This window comes from Aricia agestis, chromosome 19 (genome assembly GCF_905147365.1).
Source record: "Aricia agestis chromosome 19, ilAriAges1.1, whole genome shotgun sequence".
In the NCBI taxonomy this organism is placed as follows: domain Eukaryota; kingdom Metazoa; phylum Arthropoda; class Insecta; order Lepidoptera; family Lycaenidae; genus Aricia; species Aricia agestis.
In genome coordinates, this window is record NC_056424.1 from 11,363,659 (window position 1) to 11,381,442 (window position 17,784).

At 35.8% G+C, this 17,784-nt stretch overlaps 2 protein-coding genes across 3 annotated transcripts in view; one reads left to right on the plus strand and one right to left on the minus strand.

The window, feature by feature from the left end:
- The window catches only part of LOC121736868, a 57,785-nt gene that overhangs the window by 32,098 nt on the left and 7,903 nt on the right, over positions 1-17,784 (plus strand). Inside the window, exon 1 of one of the 2 annotated variants that reach the window (XM_042128336.1) lies at positions 12,138-12,190. The exons of the other annotated variant lie outside the window; for it this stretch is intronic. The gene's annotated coding sequence lies outside the window, so the exon portion shown is untranslated. Of the gene's footprint in view, positions 1-12,137; positions 12,191-17,784 lie in introns of those variants that run through there. 2 annotated transcript variants of the gene reach the window in all.
- On the minus strand, positions 919-9,690 carry LOC121736869. Its single transcript, XM_042128337.1, has 3 exons — positions 9,495-9,690; positions 2,515-2,904; positions 919-1,561 (listed from the first exon to the last, which is right to left on the minus strand). Exons 1-3 carry the CDS (start codon positions 9,655-9,657, stop codon positions 1,050-1,052), a joined length of 1,065 nt encoding a protein of 354 aa, XP_041984271.1. The 5' UTR covers positions 9,658-9,690; the 3' UTR covers positions 919-1,049.

Here is a 17,784-nt window from a genome sequence, read left to right on the forward strand (position 1 = left end):
GGAAATATATTTAATACTTTTATACTATACATATATTTAAGATTTTTATTATATCATACACACATTGAAAACTTTTTGTTCCGTCGGCGGGATTCGAACCCGCGACCCCCGGCTTGAGCTACCACCGCGCTCACCTGCACTGAGCCACAGAGGTCGACCTACTTTCGCTAAATGTGTTTTTTCGCGTTCACGAATATTTTTTTCAAAAATGGATAGCTAACATCAATACAAACAAAAAATAATCTTAGACAAAACCACATAAAGAGTCACATTTCGAAGATATGAGCTGCTAAAGTTTTACCAATTTAAGATATTGCAACTTTGGCAGCACAAATCTTCGAAATGTGACACCTTACGCGGTGTCCAAGATTATTTTTTGTTTGTATTGATGATAGCTATCTATTTTTGAAAAAAATATTCGTGAACGCGAAAAAACACGTTTAGCGGACAGCAGGTCGGCCAGGCTACATACAAAAATCTTCATACTCCTTTCATAGTAATATTTAAGGGTGAGTTGCACCAGAGGCGTGGTTAAAGTTATGGTTATAGTTAAGACTAAATTTAGCTTTAACTTTAACCTTAACTTTGACTTTGAAATTGACAGATGACAGCTGGTCCAACAAGGTTATAAATGAACGTGGGCAGGGGCGCTGCTGGTAAAGGAGAACTCTCAAAAATGGCGTTTTTGTATGACGACAGCGTTAGTTCCTTTTTTCGCCACGTGCATTTAAAACCTTGTCGAGCTCTATGGTTATGGTTAAATATGGCGTCTTGATGGCGTCCATTTATAACTTTAACCAAAGATTTGCATTTTACATTGTAGTTAAAGTTATAGTTAATGTAACAGTTAAAGTTGGTTGGTGCAACCCAACCTAAGACCCAATTTCACCAACGTCTGTTAGTGTGAACAGCTTGTTAAAAAGTCGTGTCTTCTCTTTCATTCATATGAAAAACGAAAGAGATAATATGACTCTAAATCGAGGATTAACTTTAACAGTCGTTGGTGAAATTGGGACTTAATCTCTCCAAGTGCGTCCGTCTTATTTTATTTACGACGATGCCCCATTACTATTATTATACACCGTATTATAAACTAGCTCCTGTATTTTCATTCGCAGCATCAACTTTTTTGCCGGTGGCAACTTTCTGACGTGCGGTATTAGACTGTCGAAGAAGCCCACGTCCTCGTCTTTGGGAGTTTCGGAGATGGTGCTGTTCGCGGTTGGGTGGTCGTCGTCGTAGAAATCCGTCTCCATTATGACGGGTTTCGTGTCGAATTCGTCGAACTCGTCGTCTTTGACGTTCGACGAGGTGGGTGGGGCTTCGCTCGTGGCCGCTTCACTTTGCTCCGGAAAGAAATCGGTCGCCGGCGCCGCTTCGGCTTCGTAGTCTAATGTGTTGTCGTAATAATTATCATCGACCGTCTCTCCCCCTTCGTACTCATAGAACTGGTTGGTGAGGAACTCTAGTTTTGGTAGGTAAGACCACTCGGACTCTGATTTTCTTATCTCCTTCCTCGCTTGGTCTCGCAGGTATTTCCATTTGAGCCTGGCCTCGTCGCCTGGAATTCGAAATGTTTTTGTTGAGAAATTGCATAATAAAACGAAAGACTATAATCAAAATGATGAACGGGAATAGAATTTCTTTAGCGATTGGCCACAGACATCGTTTATCGCGCGGGAACCGTACAATTTTCCAGGATAAAAACTATCCTATGCCCTTTCCAGAGACATAAATTATCTCCACATTAAATATGGAGATAATGGGTTAAGATAAATTATATCTTAACCCATCAAGCCCCAAGCGGCAGCCGGCTACCGCATAACAATTGAAAATCTACTGTTTTTTTTTTATGAAATAAGGGGGCAAACGAGCAAACGGGTCACCTGATGGAAAGCAACTTCCGTCGCCCATAGACACTCGCAGCATCAGAAGACCTGCAAGTGCGTTGCCGGCCTTTTAAGAGGGAATAGGGTAATAGGGGAGGGTAGGGAAAGGAAGGGAAGGCAATAGGGGAGGGTAGGGAAGGGAAAGGGTAGGGGATTGAGCCTCCGGTAAACTCACTCCACGCCGGTTTTCTGTGAGAACGTGGTATTTCTCCGGTCGAGCCGGCCCATTCGTGCCGAATCATGGCTCTCCCACGTAACTGTGTCTGCGATACCCACGATGGAGGTGTTAATCAGTGAAGCAGTTTAATCGTGAACAGGTATTGAAAGTCAGATACCTTCACATAATAGTTTATGAAAATATTATGATGATTGATGAATTTTCATTTAGTCAGCAGCGAGTCTTCAGACTACATTCTTCATTAAATAATGACAGTAAAACTATGCATGTTTATTGTTTAACCACCCGTAAGTGAAATATGCCATGCATATTTTGCATTGATGACTATTACAACAAAGTAACCTAACGTTATATACTTTGTTATAAGTTCAATATCGTCATTATATACTTATATCTTTACCTTTATTTTACTGTTAAACTGTTAAAGTACTAAGTACAAAAACTTACGTGTAACTCCCAACTCCTGCGCTATTTCCTTCCAATTTTCATCCAGTAAATACCAATTGTGGTGTCCTTTCAGCTGCCTATTCCATATCAACTCTCTCTCCTTCACCAGGTCTATAAGCTTATTCATATCCACATCTATCGTCCTTCTTTTATTCATGAGCAACTTTTTTCGCATAGTGTATCCTAATTTGGGTGTTTTGATCGACTCGTCCAAAGCGTTGAATGCTTCATCACCCATAAAATCATCATTGTCTTCATCGTCTACCAGAAACTGATGATGAATGAAGCTCAGCTTCTGGAAATGCGGCCAGTCTGACTGATGAGGGTTCTTCTTCATCTCTTTTCGGCATTGGTCTTTTAGGTTCTTCCATCTTTTTCTGCAGTACAAAGCTGGAAATTGAGAAAATAAAGATTAGTTTTATATGAGTAGATACTAGTTAGTTAAAACAGTTCTATATTTTGGTTCATAGATTAGAAAAAATGGTCCGTTTTATTGTTTCTATATTTGCAGCAGTAGTTTCAGAGCCTATTTAATGCATAAATAAGATCTAAAACTACTGCTGCAGCCCTAGCATGGCCACAGTAGAAATTCTTTGTGACATAGACTACAGTCTAAGACCTAAGTCATAAAGTGGCATTTTATTTGATATTTTGTCGATCGCGGTTAGCCGCGGTAAAGATCGGAACGGTACCTTCAGTTTATCTCCGCAGTGTTTCTATACTTTCGCATTTCTACTGTGGCCATGCTAGGGCTGCAGGCTCGATTTTGATTAATGGCACGGATATAAAGGGGTACGCCGTAATAATAATAATAATAATAATAATAATAATAACGTTTATTTGCAAAAACATGGTAATGACAATATTAGATGGTACAATGAGAAATAGAGCTCATGTTTTGTCGGATACATCTCGACGTGCAAATATTGTGGAAATAAAAGTTACATTTAATTTTCTTAATTCTTTGACACATAATATTTAGTTGCAGTTAGTTTTTATTATTCATAGGTTGCAGTACAATATTGTTAGTAAAAATTATAATAAATTAATCAAATGTCAAACAGTACAAATATGCAAAAAAGAAATTAAAAATTGTCAAAATGAAATGTTACTTATAATTATTACAATATTATATTATCATCATTAATAAAATCGTCAATGGTATAATACATTTTGGCTAATAGTAATTGAAATAAATTATTTTTAAATTTGTTTAATGACATTTTTTTTAAATCGTTAGGTAAGTTGTTATATATACGGATAGCCATGCAGTATGCATTTTTAGAAAATAGAGCTATTTTCTGGTCAGGAATGCACAAGTTTTCACGTTTCCTACCTCTATATTTAGAACAGTCCTTGTTTTTAGCAAATAAGTATATATGTTTATAAACAAATATAGCCGTTTCGTAAATGTAAAGACAAGGCAAAGGCAGTACATTCAACTTTTTAAACAGCGGCTTGCAACTGTCCAAATACCCTGCGCCGCATACAGATCTTACACATTTTTTTTGGACCTTAAATGCTCTAGTAGTATCGGTTGAATTGCCCCATAGTATAATTCCATACCGTAGAGTTGAGGACACATATCCGTGATAAGCAGTCAAGGCAGCTTGTTTCGATGCAATTTGTCTTAATCTATTGAGAGCGTAAACAAACCGGTCCAATTTTGTTACAATAGTGTCAATGTGAGCTTTCCAGTTAAGGTACTTGTCAATAGTTATTCCCAAAAATTTTGTCATATTAACCTCCTCTATTGAATTAGTTTTGTTGTTTATATTACAGGTGATGTCAATTTTATTTTCTTTTTTATTTATAGATTGAAATTTTATAAATTTTGTTTTCTCTATGTTAATATTTAAATTATTATTATACAACCATTTAACTATTTTGTTTAACTCTTTAATTGCGATAGTTTTTAGCATATTTTTATTTTTACATTTAATTATCAGTGTTGTGTCATCTGCAAACAGTATACACTCTTGGTCCGTAAAAATAGGTAGATCGTTAATGTATAAAAGGAATAACAAAGGCCCCAATACACTTCCTTGTGGAACGCCACAAGTATTAGTAAGGAAGTTAGAGGTATATGTTTTCTTGGAGTTATTTTCTATGACAGTTATTTCGACCCTTTGTTGGCGATTTTCAAGGTAACTTTCTATCCAATTTAAAGCTATTCCTCTTATTCCATATCTCTCAAGCTTCCGAAGAAGTAATTTCTTGTCAACACAATCGAATGCCTTGCTCATATCAAGAAATATAGCCAAGGCATGAATTCCTTTGTTTAGACTTTCAGAGATGCATCTAACTAAGTTAAAGCAGGCAAGGGCTGTAGAGCTATTTTTTCGAAAACCAAATTGTTCTTTGCTAAGCAAATTATTCAAAGAAATAAATGTCTGGATTTTATCTGATACGACTTTTTCAAATATCTTTGATATAATTGGTATGATGGATATAGGCCTGTAATTACCTAATAGGTCTGAAGGACCTTTTTTATGTAATGGCTTTACAATTGTAATTTTTAATGCGGAAGGAAAATGTCCTTGATTCATCGACAGATTTATAATATGTGCCAATGGTAAGGAAAGTTCTTTGGCACATTTTTTAATCACTCTTGTACATATTCCATCATGTCCTGTGGAGAACGAATTTTTTAGTTCTTTAATTTTTTTGAATATGTCATTTTCATTTACTGGAGTCAAATAAATAGATTTTGGGTTATTAGGTATATGATTAAATGAATTCGTATTATTAGAAATGTCAATTTTATTCAATTTAGATATGTCAATAAAAAAATTATTGAATTCATTACAAATTGTTGGGATGTCAGTAATTTTATTATCATTTAGTATTATTTCACGAATTCCTTTATTCATACTTTTATTTTGAGAATTATTTTTTATTACATTCCAAGTAGTTTTACAAGCATTCTTTGATTTTTTTATTAGACTAGTATTGATTGATTTTTGAGCAGCTAAAATACATTTTTTAAGAATTCTCGTGTAGTCCTTATAATGATTTTTTTTTACATTTCTATTAGATGAATCAAGTCTGTATTTTAAATATAATCGTCGTTTATTTATGCAACATTTTTTTATACCTTTCGTGAGGCAGGAATTTTTGATTGGCTTGTTAACTTTTTTTACGTTAATAATCGGGAAACAAAGGTCATAGAACAGCTTTATAATATCGTGAAATTTGTTAAATGCGCTTTCAGTATTATTGTCTTCTAAAACTTCTGCAAAAGATAAAGCAGACATACAGGATTGAAATTTATGTAGGTTCTCAGTATTCATATCTCTTTTTTTTTCAAACCAAACATTAGGTGTTTTTTTACATTTACCTTTAATATCCAAGTTAAAAGTTATGCTCTGTCCAGTTTCATGGTCTGATAGACAAAGATAGTGAGTATTCGCTCCCACAATTCTTGATAAGTTACTAACAATTAAGTCGAGACAAGAATTTTTACGAGTAGGTTTAATAATGTGGTTCGTAAGATTATAATTAGACAAAATACCTATCAGATCTTTAGTATATTTGTTACATGTTAACAGATCAATATTCCAATCACCACATAATATAACATTTTTTTTATTTCTTCGTAATAAACGATTTAGGAGAGATTTTAAATTATTTAAAAAAATCGTAGCATTGGAGTCAGGAGTTTTATATATACAAATTATTATTAAATTATATTGTAATATTTCAACAGCACAACATTCAAATATATATGGTATCGATTCTTTTATGTCAAGTATTTTAAAATCTAAGTTATTTTACGTTTACGTACGACATCCATCAAAGCTTCAGGCGACAAAACTTACGGTTTCCACAAGATTTATTTTTACGCACACCGGGAAAAATCTATTTCTTATGAATTAAGCATGTCTTTGAAGTAGGCAAAACAGGTTTCACAATTTACTAATAAGTGATAGATAGCTGTTGTTAAGCGACACATTTTCATTAAAGTTATTAGGATAGTAAAAATAGAACCAACGATATGCGCCTACACAAGTCTAGAATTATTTAGCGTAGGCTTCGTTACCTATATAGGTATGTTTTAGCGTAGGAGCTGTTTTACATACTTTGTTTCATAATCATCAAAGGTCTTTGATATTATCCTAACTCTTGTTCTATCTAAAGTATATTTTCAATTATTTTAGAATAAAACATTTTCTGTAATTAATTAAATCGTTTGTCATGCATTTGCCACACATTTTCCGCGATAAAACTTTCCTAACATTGTGTCCGTAACCGGGACTAAGAATAATTATAACCAGCGTTGCCATGTCCCGATTTTGGCTGGACGTTACAATTTTTTGAAAAAGAAAAACTATACATGTAATAAGTAATACTGTAGAAATGAAAATTCTGTACATTATAGATATTCAAAAAATAATAAGTGGGGGCTGTCACTACATCGCTATACGTCATAGAAGCCAAAAATGTGGTTAGTTTATTTGTCTGTCTGTATGTCTGTATGTTTGTTCCAGCACCATGCGAAAACTACTGATCCCATTTGAAAGGGACCACCCACCCCTCTATGGGGACAAAAGAGGGTGTAAGATTTTGTATCAAACTTTTTTCTTTAACACGAAAACTACTGTGATCCTGTGATTTTAGTTTTAAACTGGTTTTTTAACTTTTTTGTGTGTACATAAATTGTAAATAAATAAATAAAAAATCAAGTAACTTTTGATCTTAAAATTAAAACATCATGATCCCAAAGGCTTACGCGATTTTCGAATTTCAAGCGAGCGAAGCCGCGGGGAAAAGCTAGTACCTACTAGCTAATGCTAATATAAGTAATTTTACTTATTTGAGTTTGTGATTTGTCTAAAAATCTAGTAAAAACCAAATAGATAAAAAAAGTTTACATTTATACTTATACTAGCTGTTGCCCGCGACTTCGTCCGCGTGGACTTCAGTTTATAGCGCGCGATGTCAACAAAATTGGTGTCAAATGCTTTTATAAAAAAAACCTGGTACCCCTTAAATCAATACAGCTGTCCAGTGTGCACACAATAAGTATTTCATTTTTTTTATATTAAACTTTATATTTTATGCCAAATTTTAAAGCTTATTTAGCCCCCCAATTACACAACTTTACCCATAAACTATTTATCATTGATAGGTTTAAGGTTACGTCACTGCACAGATAAAGTACTGAGCTATTTAATACCTACCGTAGAATAGATCAACAATCGAAAAAAATCGAAACTTAGATGGAAGATGATACCACCTCTTATAGAAAGACTTTTGAGCAAGCGTCAGCGCGATATAGAAGACGCACGGCCAAATCTATTATGAATTTTTGGAACTAACTTAATTTTGAACAAATTTACGCATTTTCACCCCCTTACAACCCTTTTTTCAGTAAAAAAAAAAGTAGCCTATGTCCTTTCTCAGGCTTTAGACTATCTGTATACAAAATTTCATTACAATCGGTTCGGTAGTTTTGGCGTTTGGCGTGAAAGTGAGACTGACAGACAGACAGACAGACAGAGATACTTTCGCATTTATAATATTAGTATAGATTATGTGCACACTGCACAGCTGTTTTTGGGTATTTTGATTAAGGGCCGCACTACACCGGAATGGCAGCGGCGAGGCGAGCACTTTCAGCGCTGCCATTCCGGTGTAGCGCGGCCCTAAGAGTTACCAGGGTTTTAAAAAGTTTTTAAATTTGACACAAATTTTGTTGACACCGCGCGCTATAAACTAAAGTCCACGCGGACGAAGTCGCGGGCAACAGCTAGTTATGAATAAAAGCAATATATAATAAAGTAGGTATGATTAGTTCTGTTACAATAATGAAGTAAAAAATAAAACGCCATCTGTTTTTATATATTAGAATTAAAATGTTGATTGCATTGATATATTTTCTGGATGGAATACAGGCCAACACGGTACTCTCGAACTCCTTTATTTTAGAGCGCCTTCTGTTGTCAACTCTCCATTTTATATGTTCTTTATTTTATGTGTGTGTTTGTAACTGTGAGGTGCGCAATAAAGTATATTCATTCATTCATTCATAATGCATGCATTTCTAATATATTATATTAGTAATGCAGTAGGAGTTCTATAAGATAAGATAGATTGATTATTATTATACCAAGTGATAATATTATTAAACATATTATTCTAACGTATTAAAAACTATAAACAAAAACATAATAACTAATTATAAGTAGGATTAGTTCTATGTTACAATGAAGTAAAAAATAACACGCCATCTGTTGAATCGTATTAGAACTAAAATGTTCATTACATCTATACATTTCTGGATTTTTTATAATATTATACATAAAATATATTTAAGATTTTTGAAATATTATTTTAATACACATCCAAGACCCAGGAACATTGAAAACTTTTTGTTTCGCCTGCGGGACTCGAACCCAGGACCCCCGGGATGAGCGCTGGCCACGCGCAATGCGAATTAATTTTCATCGATATTTTCATGGAAATAAGATATTTTCCCACATCAAAATGTAGCCTATGTCCTTTCTCAGACTCTAGAATAACTGTGTACAAAATTTCATTGCAATCGGTTCAGTAGTTTTGGCGTGAAAGCGAGACAGACAGACAGACAGACAGAGATACTTTCGCATTTATAATATTATCCATACTATATATATATATATATATATATATATATATATTCGAAATAAAATGCAAATGATACTTATCAAGTTTTTAGTAAGTAAAGGTAAAAACTTAAAAGGTACTTACTACTTAGATAGTTACTAAAATAATTTTAATACTATGTTTAATATGAATATGATAATATATTAATGAGGTATTGATTAGACCAAAATTAGAATCGGTTTTATCAATCTATACCTAACAACACATAATTGCACAATTGTAAACATATTGCGAGTTTTCGCTGATAGTAAATTGTACTACCACATGCGTTGAGTCGCTGGCCGCTGCGCGTAAACGTAAACATTCAAGATGGCCGCTAGGCCGCTACTCACTTGTGGTGCCGACCTCGGCCGCGACTTCGTTCCAATACCGCTCCAATTTAAACCGATTTCTGTGTCCTCTATAACTTTTATCCCACAAACACTCTCTAGCCTGGACGGCGGCTATGAGTTTGTCCATATTTCTGTCCCGCCTCGCTTTACTTTTAACCTCCATAGCGGATAGTCAACGCTGACGGGAGACGCGGGGCGCGCGCGGAGAGCGACTGACGCCCGCGACCCGCGTCTCGCCCCGCCAGTCCGCCATCTTGCTCGCGTCTCGCTCCCCGCTCTATCGCTCTCTCGCTCGCTTACAAATCCGCTGTATTGTATGCGCTACGAATAGTAGGGGAGCCCAGATGCTATTCGTATTACTCGAAACGTCGCGCGTCGTGAAGACTTTGTAGGTTTTATATCTATAAAACCTACAAAGTCTTCACGACGCGCGACGTTTCGAGAACGTCGAAAGAGACGATAACTGGAGACATATGTTTTACGTGTCAACTACCTATTCTAATTTCTAGCTTAATCTGACACGCTCGAGAATATCTCGAAATCCCTTCTTGGGCTCCCCTTCGACCTACCTACCATTAATATAACTGTACATTTCCGCTTTCACGTAGCTTAGCTACGGACAAGCGAGCTCGCTTGTGTTTGGGGTGCACGAAACGGAATGCATAAAGGCGATTTTTGCTTTGAAAATCCCTTTCATAATCAATACCTCTTTTAATATCATGTAGGTACCTAATCAATAATATTATTATTCCAGTATAAATTACGTAACTTTCATTATTATACAATTTATACAGATTATCTTGAATGTAGAACACGTAACATTATATTTACTTTTAAGCCTTAAGCCATCAGTCGAAACCCAATATGGCCCAAGTAATAAGATTTGACCGGTCGATTTTTATGGACTATTAAAGTTTTTATCGACATAAAAATATCCGTGGCCTAATGGTAGAGATATGTAGAGCGGTTGCAGATTACTAAGTTCTTAGGGTTTTAGAAGGGCTGGGTTCGATGCTTTGTAATTTGTTCTCATATTTGCTTTGTAATGATTATTAAAAAAAAGAGATGGAATAGGATTCTAAACGTGTAAATCAATCGAAACCTTCCCAAGAAAAGCATCTTCTTTTACGGAAAAAGTCTTATAAAGTACTTAGTAGAGTCGTAAAAAACTATACTTGGATTCAATTCATTTTATCTAAATGTTAATAAAGACTAGAGATCGCCCAATGGTCGAAATTCGACCTTAGTTTCAAGGACATTAGGACTACTATCTATAATTTGTAAAAAATATTGCCTTAATCTTTTTTTTTCAACTCTTGCCTCTGGGACTCAGCTGATCTCAGACTGGCCGTGTAAGCATTGTCTAATAGTATCTTAGATTCAATAAAAAAAACTATAATCCATTTTCAATTTGTCAACTTGTTGTCAACAGACTTCAACCATAAATAAAAGAGTATAATTCGTATGTATAGGCTTGTCACTCAAAAATCTGTCATTTCTCATGTGTGTGTGTTGTAGTGTGTGTAATGTTTTATTTGTTAAAAAAATGTATGATAAAAGCATAATTTCAAAATAATATTAGTTCGATGCACTCCTTCACCATATAAACTATAACTGTGCAAAATTTCATGCACCTACGTTTCCCCATTTTTCGTAAAAAGGGTTACAAAGTTTTTCGTTCGCGTATTAATATTATGAGATGAGATGATGATGATTACTACACTTTTAATTACAGAATTAATAACCTGCAAAAAACAGCAATCGTTCGATCAGGTTTTTTTAAATTAAGATTTAAGTCATATAGAGTACATATTTTTTAATGAAATAAGGGGGCAAACGAGCAAACGGGTCACCTTATGGAAAGCAACTTCCGTCGCCCATGGACACTCGCAGCATCGGAAGAGCTGCAGGTGCGTTACCGGCCTTTAAAGAGGGAATAGGGTAATAGGGGAGGGTAGGGATGGGAAGGGAAGGGAATAGCGTAGGGAAGGGAATATGGTAGGGGATCAAGCAAGCGCTGTTTCACGCCGGTTTTCTGTGAGCCCGTGGTATTTCTCCAGTCGAGCCGGCCCATTTATGCCGAAGCATGGCTCTCCCACGTCAAAGTACAGAACTTATGGTTTTGTCGGGATACAGATCATAAGGCAAATAGCAAACATCTAACTTGCTAATAGAAATTATAACTTTCCCTTCGCTTTTCGACTTTAGCGAAGTTACAAAGTGTAACTTTTCTGACAATGTTTTATGCTGACTGACCAAATAGATCAGAAATTCATTCTACATAGACTACATCATAACAGAAACCTTTCGTGTTTCTGTTACGACTTATGATGTAGTCTAAAGATCTTTTTCAAAATTCCACCCTTGAGAGAATTAAATAGGGAATCATGCTTCATAATATGCCAGTGCAACTATGGTCTATTTTACGCAAACAAAACCGCGAAAAGAATTTAGCTTTTCATTTACATAATCAGGTCTTACCTCGCCTATCGTGGAGCCTATACTATATCATGTAAAATATAGGTCACATTATCCATTCATCAGTCAAGTGATTTCGAACTCATTATCAGTTAATTAAGTTATGTCGTACTGCGCATGATCGGATCAAGAGGCTTAGGCTAGCGTCAGTCCTTACCTGTGCTCTGTCCAGGGTATACCCGTGTCCAAGAGTCCTACGGGAGTCAGCCGAAACGACGGTAAGTTAATTCAATTAGTCCTACCGTAGGACTCCTACGTAATTTGTACGAAACACCCTTCCTTGCGACCAATTTCGTAGGACTTAGGTGCTGGTGATTTTACTGTTTATTGTTATGTTATAGTTTCTACGACATTTTCTATTGTTTTTATCTTTCTTGTTTTTTAAATTTCCAATTTTCTTTCAGTTAACAAGTATCATAACTTATACGTCAAAATTAATAAATATCATGTTAATAGCTGTCCCTGTGAACTTCGTATTAATTTCATCATAATATAAACCTTCCCTGGACGTCCACGAACATTTCAAGATTAAAATCACCCAAATTGGTTAAGCCGTTCTCGAGTATTAGCGATACTAACAACATTCAAAATATTTTCTTTTTTTTTTATACATAGATTAACACAAACCACGTTATACTAGGTCTGTTTAAGATGTGTAGTTTAAAGTTTTGACTATACATTAGTAGAGGAACCCTATATTAATTCAATTACTTTCTTCGGTCTATTTCATTATAAACAATGCAGTTTGCATTAATGTTATGCAAGTTGGATGGACTGCAGTCTTGCTTGCGTAATATTCACTTAATTTCTTTGCAAATGTATGTGTACGGTCGCCAACAAAACCGCTGAATTATTTTGGACGTTATAGTGATTGTTATGCAGTGTATATGAGACGTTAATAAAAGGAAAGAAGTAAAAATAAGTAGAACTGAAGATAACGGAAATACTTTGTAATTTCGTTCCAAATTCGTACGGTCGCCAACAAAAGGTGTATTATTATTTATTTTGAACCACTTATGTCTTATACGTTAAATAACAACAAATAGTACGCAGAACTGAAAAAATAATACAGCCGTTATTTTCTTATTAATATTAGACTTGTAACACTAGTAAGTAAATGTTTATTGAAAAACCTGAAGCGGTTCAAAGTTTTTTTTTTCACCATTGCCAAATTATAGCCAATCCATAAATTTTAATAGGACTCAAATATACCTCAATTACTGCCTATAAAAACTGCAAGTAACTCTGAAATACGTAATAAACTTTTATACCTTAGTATTTTTGTAAGTACCAGTAACCAGAGTTTTATACCTAGGTAGCTGTAACGTGAAGACTATTGCCACAGCCTGGCTTTTATTGCGTGCCTATAAAAACCAAATAGCAATAAAATGTTCTTGAAATTTTGATACCCAAAACCTACGCGGGGAACAAAGATTACGGTAATCTAACCGTAGAGCGCAGGGGTCACCAAATGGAGGACCGGACCGCCGACCTATTGTGTGCGGACCAAGCATGTTCGAAGATAATTTTCGTTCATCTTAGGACTTCAACATCTCCAGGATTTAATGTCAATATCTATAGCTTGCACCAATATTTCACTCCAAACTTCAGAGAGGTAATTAGCTACAAAAAATGGTTACTTTTCTTATGGATATCTAAATATACCTTTGTAATTTTCGTAATTACTTTTGTTTACCTACTACTTATTTTTTTTTATATAAAATGTGTGGACCGCGAAGGTAATTTCATGTCTTAAAACGGACCCCTAGCGAAACTAATTGGTGACCCCTGGTATAGCGTATAATAAAATAAAAGGCTTACTCTACTATTAGTTAATGGAATCAGGCGTTACTTTGCGGAAATCCATAGTTTAAATTTAGTAACTTCCACCTTTAAGTAAATGAGTGAGTGTACGCATAGGCATGCGTACAGCACCTCCCTCCTCCTACACTGCCTATGCGTATATTCGCATGCAAGAACTGGCAAACACCACCACCACACAAGCAATAACGTTGGCAAATCCGTGCAAGGCCCCTCACCACCATGCAGGTTGAAAACCTCGACGCGCGTTTCGCCCCAACACCGGAGCATCCTCAGGATGTGGACTCTACGAACAACGTCCGTTAAGTACACTCGCTCATTTACTTAAAGGTGGAAGTTGTTTTCGCGGAATGTTGCTAAAAATAATAACAAACTAAATTTATACTCTAGTAGTAGTCTAGCTACTCTACATTTTGTGACAAAATGTAATAAAATAAATCCGTGGTTTTGGAGATTATTCGATGCAAAGAACCAAATTGATCAACAAAAGAAAAGTTTGATACTACACTACTCTTAGTAGACATATCTTATATCTTTAAACGAGCAATTCTTGTACATAAATATATAATTGGAATCTCCGAATCGGCTTCAACGATTTTCATGAAATTTAGTATATAGGGGGTTTCAGGGGCGATAAATCGATCTAGCTAGGAATCATTTTTAGAAAATGTCATTTTATTCGTGTTTTATCGAATACCGAGCAAAGCTCGGTCAAACAGCTAGTTATATTTAAATGAGCATAATTATTATGCTTTAGATAAAATACGTGAGTCGTGCCAAGTTTAATAGTATTTAATTATATTTTAAAAGTTATAATTGAAATCATACTGTACGTATGTTATTAACTTAATTAAGTTAATCATTAAAAACATACATTGATCACTGCTGGGCTCTTTTTTACGTTCTCTTTTTTTTCTACAATTTTTCCTCTCCATAAAATATCTTCTCTTAAACATTAAACATCATCGGATTTCAAGTTCGAAATATTATTCTCTCCAATCTTCTATGAGGTAACTCAAAACAGCATCCAACCTCAAGTTCGGTGTAAACACTTGACGTAGAGATCCACTCCAAAAGACTATAAGATGCTATCCAATTAGTAACATTGTACGGAATATAATCGTGACCCCAATCTACTTATTATCAGCTATACGACCTACTATCAGCTGTAGGTACCTATGCTATTGAAGCTTCAAGGCTGTAAACAAGCCGAAAGTTTTGGACAGCTTTCTAAGGCTTTTTAATTAGTTCTTTTCTGTTACTTTACCTTAAACTGCAAGGAGATCGGTTTTAAGTCTAAAAAATCCTTTCCATAGTTGACGCCCGCAACTCCGTTGCGCCAAAATTCGTTTATTGCGCGAGAACCATAAAATTTTTTCGTATAAAAAGTATCCTATATCCTTTTCCAAGACTCAAAGTAGGTATATATTATCTCTACGGTATACTAAATTTCAGCAAAATCGGTTCAGTCGTTTGGGCGTGAGGTAACAGACAGAGAGATTACACTTTCGCATTTATAATATTAGTATGGAATATGGATGGATAGGCCTAAAGTTTTTAGTTTTTGGGCAAACTTTCTTAGATTTTTTGTATGTTTAGTGTCTTACGTTAAAAAAGGTTTTTCGATAGAGGACTAATTAGTTTTCTATAAGAAAGCGGATGAGTTTGCCAAAGATTATAATATCACCATTACAATTTGACGTGGGAGAGCCATGCTTCGGCACGAATGGGCCGGCTCGACCGGAGAAATGCCACGGGCTCACAGAATACCGGCGTGAAACAGCGCTTGCGCTGTATTTCGCCGAGTGAGTGAGTTTACCGGAGGCCCAATCCCCTACCCTTTTCCCTTCCCTACCCTCTATTCTCCTTCTTCCTCTTTACTCCTATTTCCTTCCTACCCTTCCCTATTCCCTTCCCTACCCTCCATTATTACCCTATTCCCTCTTAAAAGGCCGGCAACGCACCTGCAGCTCTTCTTATGCTGCGAGTGTCCATGGGTGACGGAAGTGGCCCTTATTTCATTAAAAAAAGCCGAGAGAGATAAAAAGTTGTTAAAGACATGACGTGATTAATGGACGGCCCCTTATTAAGTGGGGCACAGATTCATAAACGATTGAAATGCAAATTTATGAATCGATTATCGATAAAACTATCTTCCATGCAAAAACCTTTGAATGGGTGTGAATTGAGAACACTTTTACGTTATTAATCCATACTAACTAATATTATAAATGCGAAAGTGTGTCAGTTTGTCTGTTAATATCTTCACGCCCAAACCACAGAACTAATTTTGCTGAAAGGAGATACTTTAAGTCCTGGGAAAGGATATAGAATATTACTTTATACTTTTTATCCCAGTTCTAAACATCAAAATTGGTTCAGTGGTTTAAGCGTCACCATCTGACAAAGGGACAGGCTAAATGGCAACACATTTCCACATTTATATAAACTTTATAAAGTACTAGACGACCCGGTGAACCTCCTAATAAGAGTATAAACCTTTCCTAGACTTCCACCATTTTCCTTAGTCTATGCTTCCACGAACATTTCCAGACAAAAATTAGCCAAAACGGTTTAGCCGTTCTCGAGTGTTAGCGAGACTAACATCATCTTTTTTATTTTGTTACACTTTGAGCCTAGTAATTAAACGATAATTTTCGCGTATTTTTTCTTTTCACACGAACAAAGTCGGGGGCAAAAGCTGTGCCCGCCCTAATCAAGGGCTGAGGGCGCTCGAGGGCTCGGAGTGAGACGCCTCAGGACCTGAAACCTTCGCCTTACGTCACGTACCACGTGAAGGACTTACGTTTTACGGGAACAGCAGAAATCCGTCGTACAATAACGTAATATTCCAGCTGAAGTAGAGAAGATTTCCCTCTACAGATTTAATTTGAATAAAAATTTGTACAGACCTATGTTTTTATGAGAAATGTCCCAACGATATTTTGAGAAACATTTAATTCTTTCACCGCTGCTTTTTCACAACACACACAACACACACACACACCCTAAAGTATTATGAGTTATCACTTAATTTTAATACACTGCTTACAATTAAAAAGTCTTGAATTTAAGAAACGATCTGCGGCCCGCCGGGTCTTTATCGGTGGCCCGTGTGAAGTTAAACCATTTTTAAATTCCCGTTTACCGGTGTGTCGCGAAAGTTGTGAAACTTTTTCTACTTTTAAGTCGATTATTTAAAAAAATTAATCCTAAAAAAATTTGGTTGCGGCCTGTGACACCTCCTCAAAGCATGTTAGTGGCCCGTATAAATAAAAGGTTGAGTACCACTGCACTATTGCAGTAGTACTCAATGGCGTCGATTACTATTTTCCAAACGTCGATTAACCGAACGGAAGGTTTTCGCATATATTTTCGCGACCATTAAGGGATCCAACACATTACTGCGAATTCGCATCGCAAATGTCTGCGACAAAACCATAAAGTTAATATACCTAGCGGAATAGAGAGACAAAGGCCTGAGCAAGAGAGATGTCACTATCAGTATCACTGCGTGGTAAAAAGAGACGTGTGATACATGACAGCAGCACTCTTTTTTTGACGTCCAGTCGGCACGTGCCGCACGTTGACAATTTAATCTCATAGAATTCATGCTTAATCATGCTTGTGTAAGTGTATACGTACACATATTTTTACCCACAGATGTAAACCAATTTCGGTTTCGTTTGACAGCTCGAAATTGTTGCTCTATTCCGCTAGGTATATTAACTTTATGGACAAAACTCATAATAAAAGTGACATTACGATGCGATGAGTTTTGTGTGACCGAGCCGGAAGTTTCCATTGAGCTACCAATTCATTCTGATCCAACGCTGGATTGGATTTCTGGATTGGAATAATGTAAGCCATCAGACTTGGCTTTAATTACTCTGTATCGTGTATGTCATGTACGAGAGTACCGCAGAGCTGAGATTTAGTGCCGCCACTTCAGTGTGGCTTTGTCCACAAACAAGCTTGGCTTAACGAACAT

What these genes read in the sequence shown, in the direction of transcription:
- LOC121736869 (XM_042128337.1), bottom strand. Translation starts at nt 9,657, where the DNA reads ATGGAGGTTAAAAGTAAAGCGAGGCGGGACAGAAATATGGACAAACTC. An exon ending in GGCCGAGGTCGGCACCACAA is followed by an intron (nt 2,905 to 9,494) that starts GTGAGTAGCGGC and finishes CTCAATTTCCAG; the next exon opens with CTTTGTACTGCAGAAAAAGA. An exon ending in GCAGGAGTTGGGAGTTACAC is followed by an intron (nt 1,562 to 2,514) that starts GTAAGTTTTTGT and finishes TTCGAATTCCAG; the next exon opens with GCGACGAGGCCAGGCTCAAA.